Below are 15,097 nucleotides of genomic sequence, written 5' to 3' on the forward strand. Positions count from 1 at the left end.
AGGGAGAAGGAACATTTGAAAATGAATGTCATGTTCCACATACAGGTTACTGTTAAAAAAACAAAAAAATTGGTGTGAAGGCCAGAAATAAGTCAGGGACAGGTGGTAGGGATTCAGACCAGGAGATAAGATTTACTGGGTAAATATTTGGGCCTTAGGCAAGCAATCTGCAGGGGAAAATCAAATAAATTAACTGGCACAAGCACTGAAATGTTAATCCAAGTGTGACATTTTTATTTCATAATCAGAATGCAGTGTCTGGCTGTTGTTGAGATTCTAGTGTTTACAACTTATGTGATTCCAGAAAAACTCATTAGCTACAGAAATAATTCAGTGCAAAGCAAAACACATACGTACCACAGACCCCATCATCATCCCTCACATGGACATGATATAAATACTCCTTAACGCAACAGAAGAGGTGGAAACTCACAGTGGACATATAATAAAATAAGTGCTTCTTAACTGCTCTTGTCTTTTTCAAAGTTATCTCTCCTGCTGAAATATTCCAACAGTCACTGACAACAATCCTTCCTAAAACACTGCATATAACATTCAATTCACATAATGGGGATCTATGAAGATTCCCTCCATTTTTCTACCCTTTGCCTCAGCTCTTGTTACATTATTTGTGCACATTTCAGGACTGCGAGAAAGGAAAAGCAACTGTTTACAGCACAATATAATCACAACAGATATTTTCTAGAGCATGTGAGAACATTAATAGCAGCAACTTAGGCTTCATGCCATGAGATCTATGGTTACGAGGGATGTGTGCCATGCCACCCTCAAGTTCCACAGTTATGTACTGGGTATAAGCCCTCCCCATGGCCTTGAGACTTCACTAAGAGTCCTTCATGTGAGTAACCTCAGCTGCAAGGTTTCAGAGAATCCTTTGGAATGGAAGCTACTTGAGGACAGGGGCAGTCTTTTTTTTCTTTGTGACTTTCTACTCCCACAGCATACACAGTCCTGGTATATAGTAGGCACCCATTAAATGCTTGCTGATGATTGACAGAGAATCTGAGCTACTAGTCTGTCAAGAAAGAGCTATATTTGATGGGTTAGTATGGTCAGAAACTTATCACCTAATAATAGTTACCATTTATGGAGAGCATTTTTGAGGGTGGCAAAGTGTGCTGCATACATCATCTCACTGAATCCTCTTAACAGCCCTAGAGATAACCTATTATCTCCTGTTACTCCCATTTCACAGATGAGGAATCACAGAGCAGTCAAATAACAGGGGTGGAATTCAAAGCCAGGTCCTCAGACTCGAAGCCCAGAGCTCCACTTCCTACAAAACACTGCCACCTGCTGGCCAACATGCTGGGTTTTTTTTTTAACATTTCCATATTTGACTTCCCTAGTCTCTCCAATGAGCTACCATGCTAATGCTCCATTGGAAAGATCTGGAAATGTGTCAGGGTTTCTCAAGAGGTTCAAACCATCGGGGTGTGTCAAGTGATCCCAAAGACCACTTCACAGTGGAGCCAAGAAGGAATCTAGTACAGGAGAAAGAGTACTGATTCTAGAGTTAATCCAAGCAACAAGCATTTATGAAGCACATACCACATGCCAATCGCCATGCTAAGCACTGGGGTACAAATAAAAGCCAAAACAAACAAACAAACAAACAAAACCAAAAACACCATCCCTGCTCTCAGTCTAATAGGGGGAGACAACCTGCATACAACTGTTTGCTGTTGTACAGTTGTTTTTTAGTTATTCCTGACTCTTTGTGACTCCATTTGAGGTTACAAACAACATATACACAGGAGAAGTCAAGAGTAGTCTCAGAAGGAAGGCACTAAGATGAAGGAGGACCAGGAAGAAAGAGGATGGATGTGGGTTTGACTCTCACCTCTGAAACTTGACCTGTTACCACATCTGTTAAAAATAAAGGGATTAAACCAGCTGGCCCTTGAGGTCCCTTTTGGCTCCAAATCAATGACTACATCCACCCCTTCCCCACGATGAGCCCTCTTCTGGTATGGAGTTCAGGTTAGATATTCCTATAGCCACAGGAAGGCACTCCTATAAGGCCACACCCTCTTCTTTAAATCTCTATTTGTTCATTTGTTAAATGAGGATATACTAGATGGCCCCTGGGCTACTTTCACTTCTAAATATAGTAAGATTACCATCCCATAATTCCTCTAATTCAAGAGAATTAATTACATGGAAAAACACCCAGGGGAAGTACTGAAGGGGATGCAAAGATGATTAAAACACGGCCCTTGATCTCAAGAGGCTTCTAGTAAGGAAAATAAAACAGTTTGTCAGAAAATAAAATATGGAATGTCAAATCAATAAACATTAAGCCCCTACTACATGCAAGGCACTATGCTAAATATTCACCAAGTGCAAAAAAGAGGGAGGAGTTAGAAGAACACCAAGGAGGAAGAAGTCTGGTTCTACGCAGGAGTTGACTCTTGGGTAGAAAGGCCTGTGAGAGAGGGCAGGATATGAGCTGGTCACGCATGACAGATGAATAGAATTTTAGTGGGCAGAAAGGTGGAGGGAGGATGGCAACATTAAACTTAGTAGACATTTCACAAAGACCCAGAAGGGAATAAGGCCATGCCAGGATTACCTGGGTCACAGATGAAGGAGAAAGATTTATTTTGGCATGACTACTAAAGAAAGTTCCTATGAGCTGTTCAAAAGCCAGAAGGGAGGCACCATCAGACTGAACCTGGTAAGTACAAGGTAAATGGGACTAATGGAGAAAATGGCTTGTGGGACACAATGACTCCTGGGTCATCTCTGGGTCATTCCATGAAACTTGTGTGTGAAGTATGCTGGTTCTCGTAACCAAGGGGAAAGAGGGAAAAATTATGGAGGAAGAAGGTGGAAGGTGGCTTGACAGAAGTTGCCCATAAAGCCATAGCATCCTAGATTTGAGAGGGACCCTGGAGACAATCACTTAAACCAGCCCAGGATCCCCACCCCTAAAACCAACTCTTGTACTCACCAGAGGAATAAAAAGGAAGGTGTGCATCCATCACAGCCATCAGGCCTAACAAACACTACCCCCCCCCAAATCCCATGATGTCTTTTTTCCACAAAGGCATGAACCTGAGAAAGGACGAATTTCAGGACAACTGGTTCAACTGAGGCCTCCTGCAGTTAAAGAGATGACTACCATGAGGGGGTCTCCTGAGGCACCCTTGAGATGAACATCTGAAATGCATTTCTCAACATATATAGGAATGACTGATGAAGTGATAAGCTGAAGTGATAAGCTGATGAAATCTGTAGAGGAATCTAAAAGGTAAATGCTACAAAGGAAAGTATAAGTGAGGACAAGGAAGGAGCAGAGTTAAAGGGCAGCAAGATCAAAGAAAATGGGTTAATATCACTCCTCTGAGGAGACAGGGGACAAAAGCCAGTACTGTTAAAAAAGGGGAAGGCTAAAAAGGCCCTGCAACGGCAGAAGAGCATAGAAAGCCGAGCGCACTCAAATGGGGACTGTGGGCGGAGGGGAATGGGAGCCATCTTCAAGTACTTAAAGGGGCTAGTGTTCTTCCCCTTGGTCTCGAGGTAGAACCAGTAACCACGGATGGATGGTAATCATGGATGGACGTTGTAAAAAATTCTAATTTAGGTGGGATGTGAGAAACAGCTTCCTAACACTGAGAGCTGTCCAGCATGGAAAAAGGGCACTCAGGGAGATCATCACTTCCTCCTCACCAGAGATCTCCAAGGGAATGGGGTCATCAGAACTTGTCGGGTGAGATTCCTTTCTTGTACTGGTGTGACAGAGAATGAATTCTCATTCAAGTATGGATTGGACTACATGTCCCTCATAATTATGGTTTTCTTTGATCTTGTAAAGGCCAGACGGCAAGAGTGCAATAACTGGGTCTTGGAAGTGGTGAGCACCACCAAAATACGTCTTGCGTGACTTCAACATGTATCATGGGTATCATATTACTTGCCTTCTCAATAGGTGGAGGAGGGGCTGGAAAGCGAGAAAGAATTTGGGATTCAAAAGTTTTTTTCTTTATTAATTTTTTAAGGAAGTAGTGGGCAGGATGTCAAGCTGACCACCGGAGTTGGGATGACCTCATCTTAAATGTTACAAAGAAGCCTGATGAACTATGGATTAGACTAAAAGACCCCTATAGTCCCTCCCATGTGTAAAATTCTGATTCAAGAACATGCAAGGAACTAACAGCCATGTAGAGAGGCACAATTAACTGGGCACTCCTAGGAGACCGAGCCAGGCACAAATGCTTGGAAAGGAACAAAATACAAGGGATAACTGCTGAAAACAAACACTACCTGGTGCCCACACTGGTATTTTTATCTCTTTAGCCCCTCATTCCCTCATTTGTAAGAGGAGGATGCTGGACAAGAACATCCCAAAAGGAGTCAGCTGGGTGGTGTAGTGGATAGAGCACCAAACCTGGAGTCAGGAGGACCTGAGTTCAAATCCAGCCTCAGACCAAACACTTGTCACTTACTAGCTGTGTGACCCTAACCCCAATTGCCAAAAAAAAAAAAAAGAACATCCCAAAAAGCCCTTTTTAGGACTAGAATTCCATGGAAGAACTAAGTAATAAATACCTTCATCACTTTAAGAAAACCCACATAGATATACTTATTAATGGCTGAAATCACTTATGTTTATTATATGTGCCCTCATGCAGATCCAATCTCCTTTTGAAACAGTAAGCTCTGCCAAGGACGTAGATGGTCTCAACCCTGCACATGGTAACACACATTAGTGCCAAGCTCAAGTAAATATTCTATCATTCTAGACATTTTTGAAGAATGACAAACATATGGATCAATTAATCTGTCGTGGTCGTTCAGTCATTTCAGTCACGTCAGACTCTTTGTGACCCCATTTGGGGTTTTCTTGGAAGAGAGAATGGGATGGTTTGCCATTTCCTTCTCCACCCATTTTACAGATCAGGAAACTAAGGCAAACAGGGTTTTCCCAGAGTCACACAACTAATCTCTAAGGATGGATTTGAACTCAGGTCTTCCTGACTCTAGGCCAGATGCTCTATCCATTTCAACACCTAGCTGCTGATCAATTAATTGTTGTCTGACTCTTCACCCCATTAATTAGCCAGCATTTATTAAGTGCCTACTATATGCAAGGCACATCACACCAGAAGAAGAAAAAGCATCCAGCAGTCATGGTATTTTAGAACTGCAAGGATCCTTAAGGGAACAATCCCTTCGCTGAATTCAAACTTTAAAAAGTAACATTTGAGAAGGAAACTGAGGCACAGGGCGCACCCAACATCCATGCTCCCCACCTGCTGCTCTATTACCAGAAGGCTGTAGGTAGTATCTACCTGGAGTTGAGTAGTGTCTTCTTTCTACTCCACAGAAAGCAATGACTCTGATTGGGCCCCCAACCCCTTCCTACCAGTGCTCCTCACTTCTTGAAGCCTCTGCTAGCATGTGGCTCTTTTCTACTCTAGCTTCAGGCTTCTTTCCAGCTCTGGTTGCCCTCCTCTCCTTCACCCACTCTCACTCCTCCTCTACTCCTCCCAGCTGCTGAGAGCCTGAACACTAAGACCATGGCGAGCTGAGTGGTCCAGTGGGGACTTTAGATACCTTCCTGGTCCCTAGGACGTTTCAAGTTGGGAAACAGAATTGCAGACCATACTACTTTCTAACTGTGATACCCTAACAGGAAGAAGATGAGAGAAAAAGGAAAGGGAAAAATGCACCTTCCTACGGCACTGAAAGTCGGATTTGAAGTCAGAAGACCTGGGTTTGAATCTAGTCTCTCTCACTTAACTATCTGGGTGGCTACGGGCAGGCCATTTCATTTCTAAAAACTTAAGTGTCCTCAGCTTTAAAGTAAAAGGATTGGTCCAGATGTCTGCCAAGGGCTTTCCAGCTCGAAATCTATTAAGAAAATAAGCCTTTTCAGATTAGGCCAGTTGACATCAACGGCCAATGAAGATATTTTTAAAAAATCAAGCTGCATACAGTAAAACAAACTCAAAAAGTATTTTTATACATACAAGTAATATTGTTTAACACATAGAGAGGCCTCCACAATAAGAACATTCTCCCCAGGATTAACTGCCCAACGTTCCTTATGTACCTGAGGTCTAATCCTAGACGTTCAGAGAAGGATCCCATGTTAACAGGGCTTTTAAAAGTATCTTTGGGCTTCCATTCAGAAGCACATTCAAATAGTGGTAAATTCCTATGGTCTCTGTCAAGGGGCCAGTCCCCTTGAAGCAACAGGAAAATAAATGGGTAAGTGAAAATCCCAGTCTATTCAATTCCAATTCAACTCTGGGATCGTCCACTGCTAATAAGATGCCCGGTGGGCGTGTGTCTGAAGCCCACCACGCCTGTGATCATTAGTTACCCAGGCTTACAGGACCAGAGCCCATCCAGTGCTGCTGGGTTTGCTATTCCCTAAATGGGCAGGCACAGGTAAAGACCTCCTCTGCAGAAGTCACTGGATCGCTGACAGAGGGCTCTTCCAAAATTAGGGTGCTATGGAAGGGAAAGGCCCCACAAAAGGTACAGAGTTGCTCCCATTTAAATGACACTGGGTAATTTGGAGACCATACCGGGTATGACAGGCTAACATGAATGGGCAGAGAATCTCTCTGGAGTTTGGGGAGAATTCTTCACACCCAGAGTAGAAGCATGACACTGATTCTGGAGTCCAAGGTCCTGGGTTCAAATGCCACTTCTGATGATTAACTTCCCTGGACCTGTTTCCTCATCTATAAAATGAAGAAACTGGATTGTACAGTAACTAAGGTCCATTTTCCAGCTGCAAGTCTAGGACTCTATGCATCTTCCTATGAGTCTTTGCTTAGTGGCTAACAACCATATTCAAGTCTTGACTTAATAATCATTGGGAGGCTAAGTGGGGAGGGAAGGCAAACTCTGTCCCCTTTGTCAGTTTACCATGTCCCTGAGAAACCAGATGCCCCCTACCCCCAATTCCTGAGCCATGGAGCCAATGAATATTTAACCTGCAGCAAAATAAATTAGTTTGCTAGTAACTTGAAAGGGTGTCCCAAGGAAGGAAGGAATCCCAGCTCTGGTAAATTCAAAAATTAAATACTGCGTAGGAATCAGCCAGCTATACAAAGCAGCTTGGGGTCACTGAAAGAGTGCCCAGCACTATCAGTCAATGTACCTGAATTCTGCCTCACATCTTCCAGCTGTGTGAACCTGGGTGGTTCATCTGAACCTCTCTGAGCCCTCAGTCTCTTCTGCAAATAATACTAACAACTAGGATCTATATAGTGCTTTAAGGTTTGCAAAGAGCTTTACAAATATTTCATTTTATCCTCATAACAACCAACCCTGGAAGGTAGGTGCCATCTTTAAATGAGAAGACTACCATTCATCCAACCTACCACAAAGGGTATGCCGAACCATTACATACAGTGTAAGAGTTATACAAATGTATTCATATTATTAACAGGTTTTAACTGCAACACTCAAGGCTTTATGTAGTTTTTCTTCAAAAGCTGAAGGGATAAGAGTTAATTAGGTAACATCTCTCTAGGACAGGTGGCTGGTAGTTAATTATTTCAGTCAAGTACTTTGGAGGACTATGAGATCTAGGTCTATATGGCAGAATTTGATACTGTCAGGATTTTAATAGAAAATAAGGAAACCAAGATTTTTTTCTGTCTTTGTGTTAGTTGCATTTCCAGAGTAGCTGGTAGAAAGATGGATGGAACTGGAAAGAGAGACTATTTATTTCCTCTTTGGCCTTCCCACTAACTCTTTCTAAAAAAAAGGTCCTGAATCAGAAAGTCCCTGGAAACCTGTTTGAGTTAAATCCTGAAAAAGAAAGTCCTAACAGAAAAAAATACATATTGCTAAATATTCAACATTCCCCTATCATCTAAAGATCTTGGACATTACAGTGTGTCTGTTCCAAACAGCTCCTTGCCCCGAACAAATAAATAGGAAAAGATGACTTTCCCCCATAAATATTTAACCAACCTGCCCTTCCCCACTTACATAGAAAAATAAGAAATCTGATTTCTTGACATCATACCATTATCAATTCCAACTCAACCTGGGCTAGCAGCCCACTATCTGTTTGTAAGGCTAAAGAGGGTGGATCAGTACAGGTTAAGGCAGACAAAATCATCTGAATTGGGAATGGGTGAGGGGAGGGCAGAGAAGTTGAGAAAAAGGCTTCGGGTTCAGGGAGAGTGAAGGATGATCTCTGTAATTTCTGCCCGGCTTCCCAGTCTCATTGGTATCCCAAAATAGGCTGTCCCCGGACTGACATACACAAAGGTACTCTGCCCCACTTTGTACAGCCCAACAAAGAAGGGGTTCAGCAAGTAAGCGCCCACATTCAGCGGGAAGATCTGCCCACCATGGGTATGCCCAGAAAGGATCAAGTTGATGTCTGGCCGGGCCTGAAGGGCCCGCTTGGCCGCCAGGGGCTGGTGAGCCAATAAGATAGAGGCGCGGTCAGGGCCACAGCCGTCCAAAGCCTTGCTCAGGTCCATGCCATGGCCGAAGTAATGCAAGGTGTCCGCCGCGATGTCATCCACCCCGGCCAGGCAGATCCAGTCATCTTCACCCTTCGCTGACGTTGTCCCAGAGGTGGTGATCTTCACATTCTCATTGTGGAGGGGCTGGACATTCAGGGACTTGAGGAGGTCAAACCAGTTGTTGACATCGGACGTGTAGTACTCATGGTTCCCTGTGACAAAGTAGGTGCCGAGGCGAGAATACAGCTGGCCCAGGGGCTCCACGGCCGTCCTGACGACGGAGGCCTCGGCGTCAGACAGGTCCCCCACTATCACAGTGACGTCCGGCTTGAGAGCCTCCACCATGCGCACAAACAACTCCATCTTGGTCCTGCCGACCGTGGGGCCCAGGTGGATGTCTGAGAGGAGCACAACCTTCAGGTTGTCCATCGACGGCGGCAGCTGGTGAATGGGCACCTCCACGGTCTTCACCGCCGGAGGCTGGGCGGCATTGAGAAGCCCAACCACACTGAGCACGGCGGTCACAGCCACAGCCAGGACAGGCTTCAGGACCGTCTTCCTGGTCTTATCAATGCTTCTGCTGACCCTGCCCCCCCTCCAGGCCAAGAGCTGGAACCCCTGCTCCATGCAACCAAGGATAAAGAGGAAGAAAATCATAATGATATAAGCACCAAGGCTAGAGTAGGCCACCATGGTGAGCAGGTAGGGCTCCTCGGCCACAAGAAAGAGCATGGTGAAAAAGCTAGAGTGGGCCAAGCCCAGGAAGGCCAAGATGGCCACCTTCCAGGGCCACAAACACCTCCACTCAACCGCAGGGGAGTGGTACAGGGGAGTGACCGTTCTCCTCCAAATGTACACGGAGCCAATCAGCATAAGCACGTTGGCAAACAGGGCCGTCTGTAGCCTCAACAGCCAGCGCCGCACCCCAATCTCCAGGTTTCCCAACAGGAAGGTCCGGGATACCATGATGGAGAAGAAGACTCCAGCCGCAGCCAAGCCGGCCTTTGCCTCCAGGGACAGCGGTCTGAGGACAATCATTGTTTTGGCTCCCCAGGGAGAGATGTCCAAATGGGAGGAGGTCCTTTAGGCAGCACTCCAGCTGGGAAGATGAGTCCAGGTCGGGTCTGCCTGCAACCAGGAACCTGCGTCAGCTCTTTTTCAATATCCAAGTATCCCTTTCCCCTACACAAAAGGAAATCTGCCCAAATCCTACCCTCCCCTATCCTGAACTAAACAAAGAGAGGCAGCAGGCAGTTAGGACTTCATGATTGAAAAATGAACATACATATCACAGACAGACAGACACACACACACACACACACACACACAAAATGCTAGAGCGGCTTTGTCCAGGTCACTGTGAATGTGAGGGGCACTATGATGCCTACTAGAATGAAATTTTCAAGATGAGACTATCTCCATGGATTGCAGTGCTTTCTATACAGAGGTAGGCTCAAAGACCCCTTTGAAAGATGCAGCTGGCAGAGAAAGGCAGGAGTAGTGTGAGAGGTAGAGAGAAAAAATCAGGAAGACCTGGATTCAAATCTCGTGGGACCCTGGACAAATCCCTTAAATTCTCTCAGGATCAGTCTCCTCAAAATGGGAATGATAGTAGCCCCTTCCTCATAGGGTTGTTGGAAAGGAAAAAAGACAAGGTGATATGTAAACCTTAAAAAAAATCTTCTATTAATATTACTGAATCAAATGCAAAGCAGAGTGATACCTTAAAAGGTTACAAATGAAATAGGGGCTCTACACTTGCCTCCTATGGTCTATTTGCACCTCAAGGTATTAAGTGTGGCCTAAGCAGAGTTCTAAATGGTTTGAACCCATGTTGTCACCTTAATTAGCAGGGGGAAAAGTCATGAATTTGGAGTCAGAGCACCCAAGTCCAAATCTAGAACCCGTTACTTGGTATAATGGACAGAATGCTGGGCTTGGAATCAGGAAGACCTGGGTTCAAATCCCACCTCAGACACTCAGACTATAACTCTCAGCAAATCTAAAGTTAACTCCTCTGGGTCTCAGTTTCTCTTATCTGTAAAACAGAGGGGATGGGGCTGGTAGGTGGTGCAGTGGATAGAGCACTTTCCCTGGAGTCAGGAGGACCTGAGTTCAAGTCTGGGCTCAGACCAGACACTTAATACTTACTAGCTATGTGACCCTGGGCAAGTCATTCAACCCCAACTTCCTTGCTGGAAAAAAAAATGGAGGGGGATGGGCTAGAAGACCTCAAAGGTCCCTTCTAGCTCTATATCTCCCATCTGACCTTGGGCAATTCACATATTCTCTCGCCTGGCACAGAACAGGGGCTTAAACAAATGCTTATTGACTATGCCTCAGTTTCCTCAACTGTAAAATACTTGGATTAAATGAGTTCTGAGGTCCCCTCCAACTGTCAATCTATATTCCTGTGATTTCCTTAAAGTAAGCCAGAATGTTCCCAAGAACAAAATTAGACTGCTAGTTTTCAAATTTTCCTATACTGAAATCATAGGAAATTATACATTAAGTGGGGGTGGTAATTTTGTAGCAGACTATTTTAATATCTTAAAGTCTAGAAAGAAGGGACTAAAAGGGGAACACTCATGAGTTAGAAGAAGCCAGTTCACAGCATTCATATAACCTGCATTGACATGGCCTGTAGTTCACTAACAGCAAACTGGTCTTGAACCTTGGAATTCATCACTGGCCTTGTACCTTGGAATCTAAGAGCCCCTGGGAGGATCCTAACCTGTCTGATAGGGAATTCTCAAGGAGCTGGAGGCTATATGGGGGATACACATATACATATGCACATATAAATATGCATGCATACATGCATCTTCACAGTGCCAGGCATATGCTTTTATAAATAAATATACGTAAATTTATGGTGCCTGGTATTTGCTTTTATAAATAAATATATTTAAATTTACAGTGCCAGGTATATGCTTTTATAAATAAAAATATACATAAATTTAGAAGTGCTTGGCATGAATTTTGTAAATATATACATATATGTAAATTTACAGTGCCAGGCATGTGGTTTTCTAAGTAGATGTGTATATATACATATATATACACAAATATATACACATATATATATTTATGTATGTGTATGTATATATATATAATATATATATATATATTATATATATATATATATATAATTTTCAAAGCCAGGTACATGCTTTTTTTTTAACTATTATCTCATTTGATTTTATTTGGGCCAATACCCAGCTTTTAAATTACCCTTCCCTTAGTCCAGAGTCATGGACCCCTTTGGCATCCTGGTGATGGACCCCTTCTCACAATAATGTTTTTAAATAATTGAAAGAAATGTTCAAATTCTGTTAAAGGTTAGTGAAATGGATGCCCTCTCTAAAAATCTATGCAGGGATACCAAATTAAGACCCTCCTGCCTCAGATTTTTTTTTTCCTTTTTGGTGAGGCAATTGGGGTTCAGTGACCTGCCCAGGGTCATACAGCTAGTGTCAAGTGTCTGAGGCTGGATTTGAACTCAGGTCCTTCTGAATCCAGGGCTAGAGTGCTATCCACTGCTGCCCCTTATACTGATTGCTTTTCAATGGGTGGGGAAGGAACCTGAGGGAATTCAAAATTCTAAAAAAAGAATGTTAAAAAAATTTTACATGTAAATTGGAAAACGTTTAACAAAATAAAAATTTTTAAATAAAACCAATAATACTGCTGCTGACTCTGCTTTTAGAGTTCTGTGCCTTTTATCAAAAACATTTTTAAACTGGGTATGCAAGGTGTCCTGAATAATTATCATCAAAAAGTGAAATTTTATTCAACTAAATTCTGCTTTATAAAAAACAAAATGTCCCATTGCTTGCTGGCTAAGGAATTCCTTCATTCTCCCAACAGAAAACAGAGTAAGCCAGAGCTGTGGGAGTTTCTGATTCACCCACTCATTCTCCAACCAAGAGGTGGGTGGATGATTCTTTCCTCCCCAGCCCCCATCCTGGAAGCCAAGATCCACAAGCAATAACGCATTTCACCTCCCACCTGATGACTCAATGATCCAGGCTTCTCTCCATACTATGTTTAACAAGCCCAGGTAGCTGGTGCCTATGCTTTCAAGGTGACTTGTATGCCCCCACCCCTCACGCCTCTGCCTTCTTTTACAGCAGAAATGCATCTCACACCCTATCCTAGCGTCCTTTGACTGTGTACAATGGTGAATTTTGCCCACATCTGGTCACCCAACTAAAAATTCCTGCTCAAACCATGGCAAGCCTGCTGATAAGCTGTCAGAGCTGAGCTGGCCAATTGGAGGTGGGTATTAAGAACTTAAAAGTGCTTAAAAGCACTCATTTGAGTACTTCTGGGACAAAGATGGGAAATGCCCCCTGGGAAACCAAGCAAACCAAAGCGGACCCTGGGTGGAAATAGGCTACCACGTCTCGGGCAAGTCGCCGGGCTTCTTGCCTCCGTTTCCCCACCTGTAAAAGGAGGGGTTGGCCCAGACGGCCCCTAAGGTGCCGGGCAGCACTGACTCCGTGAGCCCAGGAGGGGATTTCCTCCACGAGCTCCTGCCACCGACTTCCGCAAACGCTCCGGAGTGCTAAGATGCTAGCAGGACCCCCACTTCCTTTTTCCAGCCCAGCCTCCCCCGGGGCCAAGTAGGAAACTTGACTCGATCCTTCCAGCCCTGGGAAAGAAGCCAGCGCAGAGTTCGGCAAATATGCCCAGGCTGAATGGCCCTCCCTGACCCCGAGAAAAGAAAGAAATGCGAGGAAGAAGCTGTGCCCCAGCAAACAAGCCAAACCCCAGCCAGGCCCTAGGCTCAAGAAAGCTTTCTCCGTCTCACCACCCCCACCCCAACTGCTGCCCACTGCGCAGGAGAGTGCGGAGGTAAAACAAAAGCCTCCCGGGCCGGGGACAGACAGGCAGAGTCGGAGGAAGGTCCGGAACCGCCAGCCTTCCTAGCGTGAAACTCGAGGAAGAGGAGCGGGAAGAAGCCAGCCGCCAGCGCCCAGCCCCCAGCTTGCAGCTCACCTGGGAGCCCAGCACCCTGTCTCCAGAAGCATCCAGTAGATGCGAGTGGCGAGCCAGCCCTCTGCACCCCGCTACAGCATCTGCTTTCACCACCACGCAAGCACCAACACAACACGTATTACCACACATCCCCCGGCAGGAGAACACTGCGTCCCGCCCAACCCACGCACAAACGGCGCGACACACCCTTCGCGTGGGGTCCCGGAAGAACACCCAGATGAGGAGGGGTTGGGAGGGGGTGGCTTGGCCGGACAGGAGCTGCAGTCGGAGCTGCTGCTGCTGCTGCTGCTGCTGCTCCTACTGCAGCCCGGGCCCCAGGCCGGCCCCCTCCCCTCCGAGCACAGTACCTGCAGACTGCGCCCCGCGGCCGTCAACAGCGGCTGCAGAAGCAGGAAACGCCAGAGCGCCCGAAGAGACATGACCGATGCCCTAGCCACGTGAGCCGAGCCGTACGAGCAAGAGGAGCCCTGCGGGGCCCGCCCTGAGTCACCGGATGGCACTCTAGCCCCAGCCCCGAGCCGGCCTCTCCCGGCTAGTCTCCTCCCCCTCCTCCTCCGAGTCACCTCCGCCGCCTCCTTCTAGCCCTGTGGCCAGCCTGCCGCTGCTTACATACCCTCAGCCGCTATCTGCAGAGCTTGCATCATCAACGCTGCCCGGCTGGCCTAGGGGCTGACAGCAAGAGGGGGGTGGGGGCGGGATTGTTTTTGTTTTACGTTCTGCTCCTGAGCTCCACGTGGAACACGTGACGGCATCTCCTGGGGGGAAAGGGCCCAGAAGTGCGATTGTAAAGATATCTCTGCTTTCCAGAGGACTTTCTGACTTTGCTTATCCAGCAGTCTCCTACCTTCAAATGACATTTGGTGACTTGGACCCCACCCTTCGGCCCTAAAGTTAAAGCCTAGAGAGTTGAAAAAGTGGGAAACGCTGGGGGTTCGGACACCATCATTCACACGTCAAAAGAAAAGTCCAGGCTTGTCTTCCTGTCCAGTTGGTCCTGGCCTTAGCGCAGCTCCTGGCACATAGTAGGCACTTAATAAATGCTTGTAGCATGACTGACTGGTCCCACTCTCCGTCTCTAAGTATAGTGCTAGTATATAGTACTAGTACTCTAGTATGAATAAACTGCTGAGTTATTGTAGCATTTGAAATTTATGATCTGCCCTTTCTTATACAGGAGCCTTAGGGATCATCTCTCCGGAAGCTTTCAGCTAAGCTTTTCACAGACTGGATTTTGCATTGTGGAATATACTTGGGCCTTAGTTTCGTCATGTGGAAAATGGAGGAGGTGAAGGGAGAAGTTGAGCTAGAGCTTCCTCACTTTTTTTATTTTTTGGTTATGGACCCCTTGGACAGTATGAAACCTTCCCAAAATAGTGGTTTTTAGATGCATAAAATACATAGGATTGCAAAGGAAACTATGTTGAAATAGTCATCAAAATATGGCAGGTAGGTAGCACACTGGATAGAGTACCAGGACTGGAGTCAGGAAGACTTTGTAATTCAGATTTGGTGTCAGACACTTATGTGATTCTGAACAAGTCACTTCACCCTGTTGGCCTCAGCTTTCTCATCTGTAAAATGAGCTGGAGAAGGAAATAGCAAACCACTCCACTGTCTTTGCC

At 45.5% G+C, this 15,097-nt stretch overlaps 2 protein-coding genes across 5 annotated transcripts in view; both read right to left on the minus strand.

The window, feature by feature from the left end:
- The window catches only part of GLB1 (galactosidase beta 1), a 78,634-nt gene extending 64,973 nt beyond the window's left edge, over positions 1–13,661 (minus strand). Inside the window, exon 1 of one of the 2 annotated variants that reach the window (XM_078151757.1) lies at positions 13,476–13,661. In XM_078151757.1, coding sequence (XP_078007883.1) covers positions 13,476–13,604 — 129 coding nt within the window. In that variant the 5' untranslated portion in view covers positions 13,605–13,661. The remainder of the gene's footprint in view (positions 1–13,475) is intronic. The other variant, XM_020987397.2, reaches the window with a different exon arrangement.
- On the minus strand, positions 207–14,038 carry TMPPE (transmembrane protein with metallophosphoesterase domain). 3 transcript variants are annotated; one of them, XM_078151766.1, is made up of 2 exons: positions 13,823–14,038; positions 207–9,599 (listed from the first exon to the last, which is right to left on the minus strand). In XM_078151766.1, the coding sequence occupies exon 2, from the start codon at positions 9,507–9,509 to the stop codon at positions 8,172–8,174; it is 1,338 nt and encodes a 445-aa protein (XP_078007892.1). In that variant the 5' UTR covers positions 9,510–9,599; positions 13,823–14,038; the 3' UTR covers positions 207–8,171. The 3 variants fall into 3 exon arrangements, with proteins under 3 accessions (XP_078007892.1, XP_020843059.1, XP_020843060.1); XM_020987400.2 differs by lacking the exon at positions 13,823–14,038 and adding an exon at positions 13,476–13,566; XM_020987401.2 differs by lacking the exon at positions 13,823–14,038 and adding an exon at positions 13,476–13,559 and having other exon boundaries at positions 207–9,595.
- Between the last annotated feature and the right edge of the window lie 1,059 nt (positions 14,039–15,097).

This window comes from Phascolarctos cinereus, unplaced genomic scaffold, assembly GCF_003287225.1.
Source record: "Phascolarctos cinereus isolate Bilbo 61053 unplaced genomic scaffold, phaCin_HiC Scaffold_1;HRSCAF=81, whole genome shotgun sequence".
In the NCBI taxonomy this organism is placed as follows: domain Eukaryota; kingdom Metazoa; phylum Chordata; class Mammalia; order Diprotodontia; family Phascolarctidae; genus Phascolarctos; species Phascolarctos cinereus.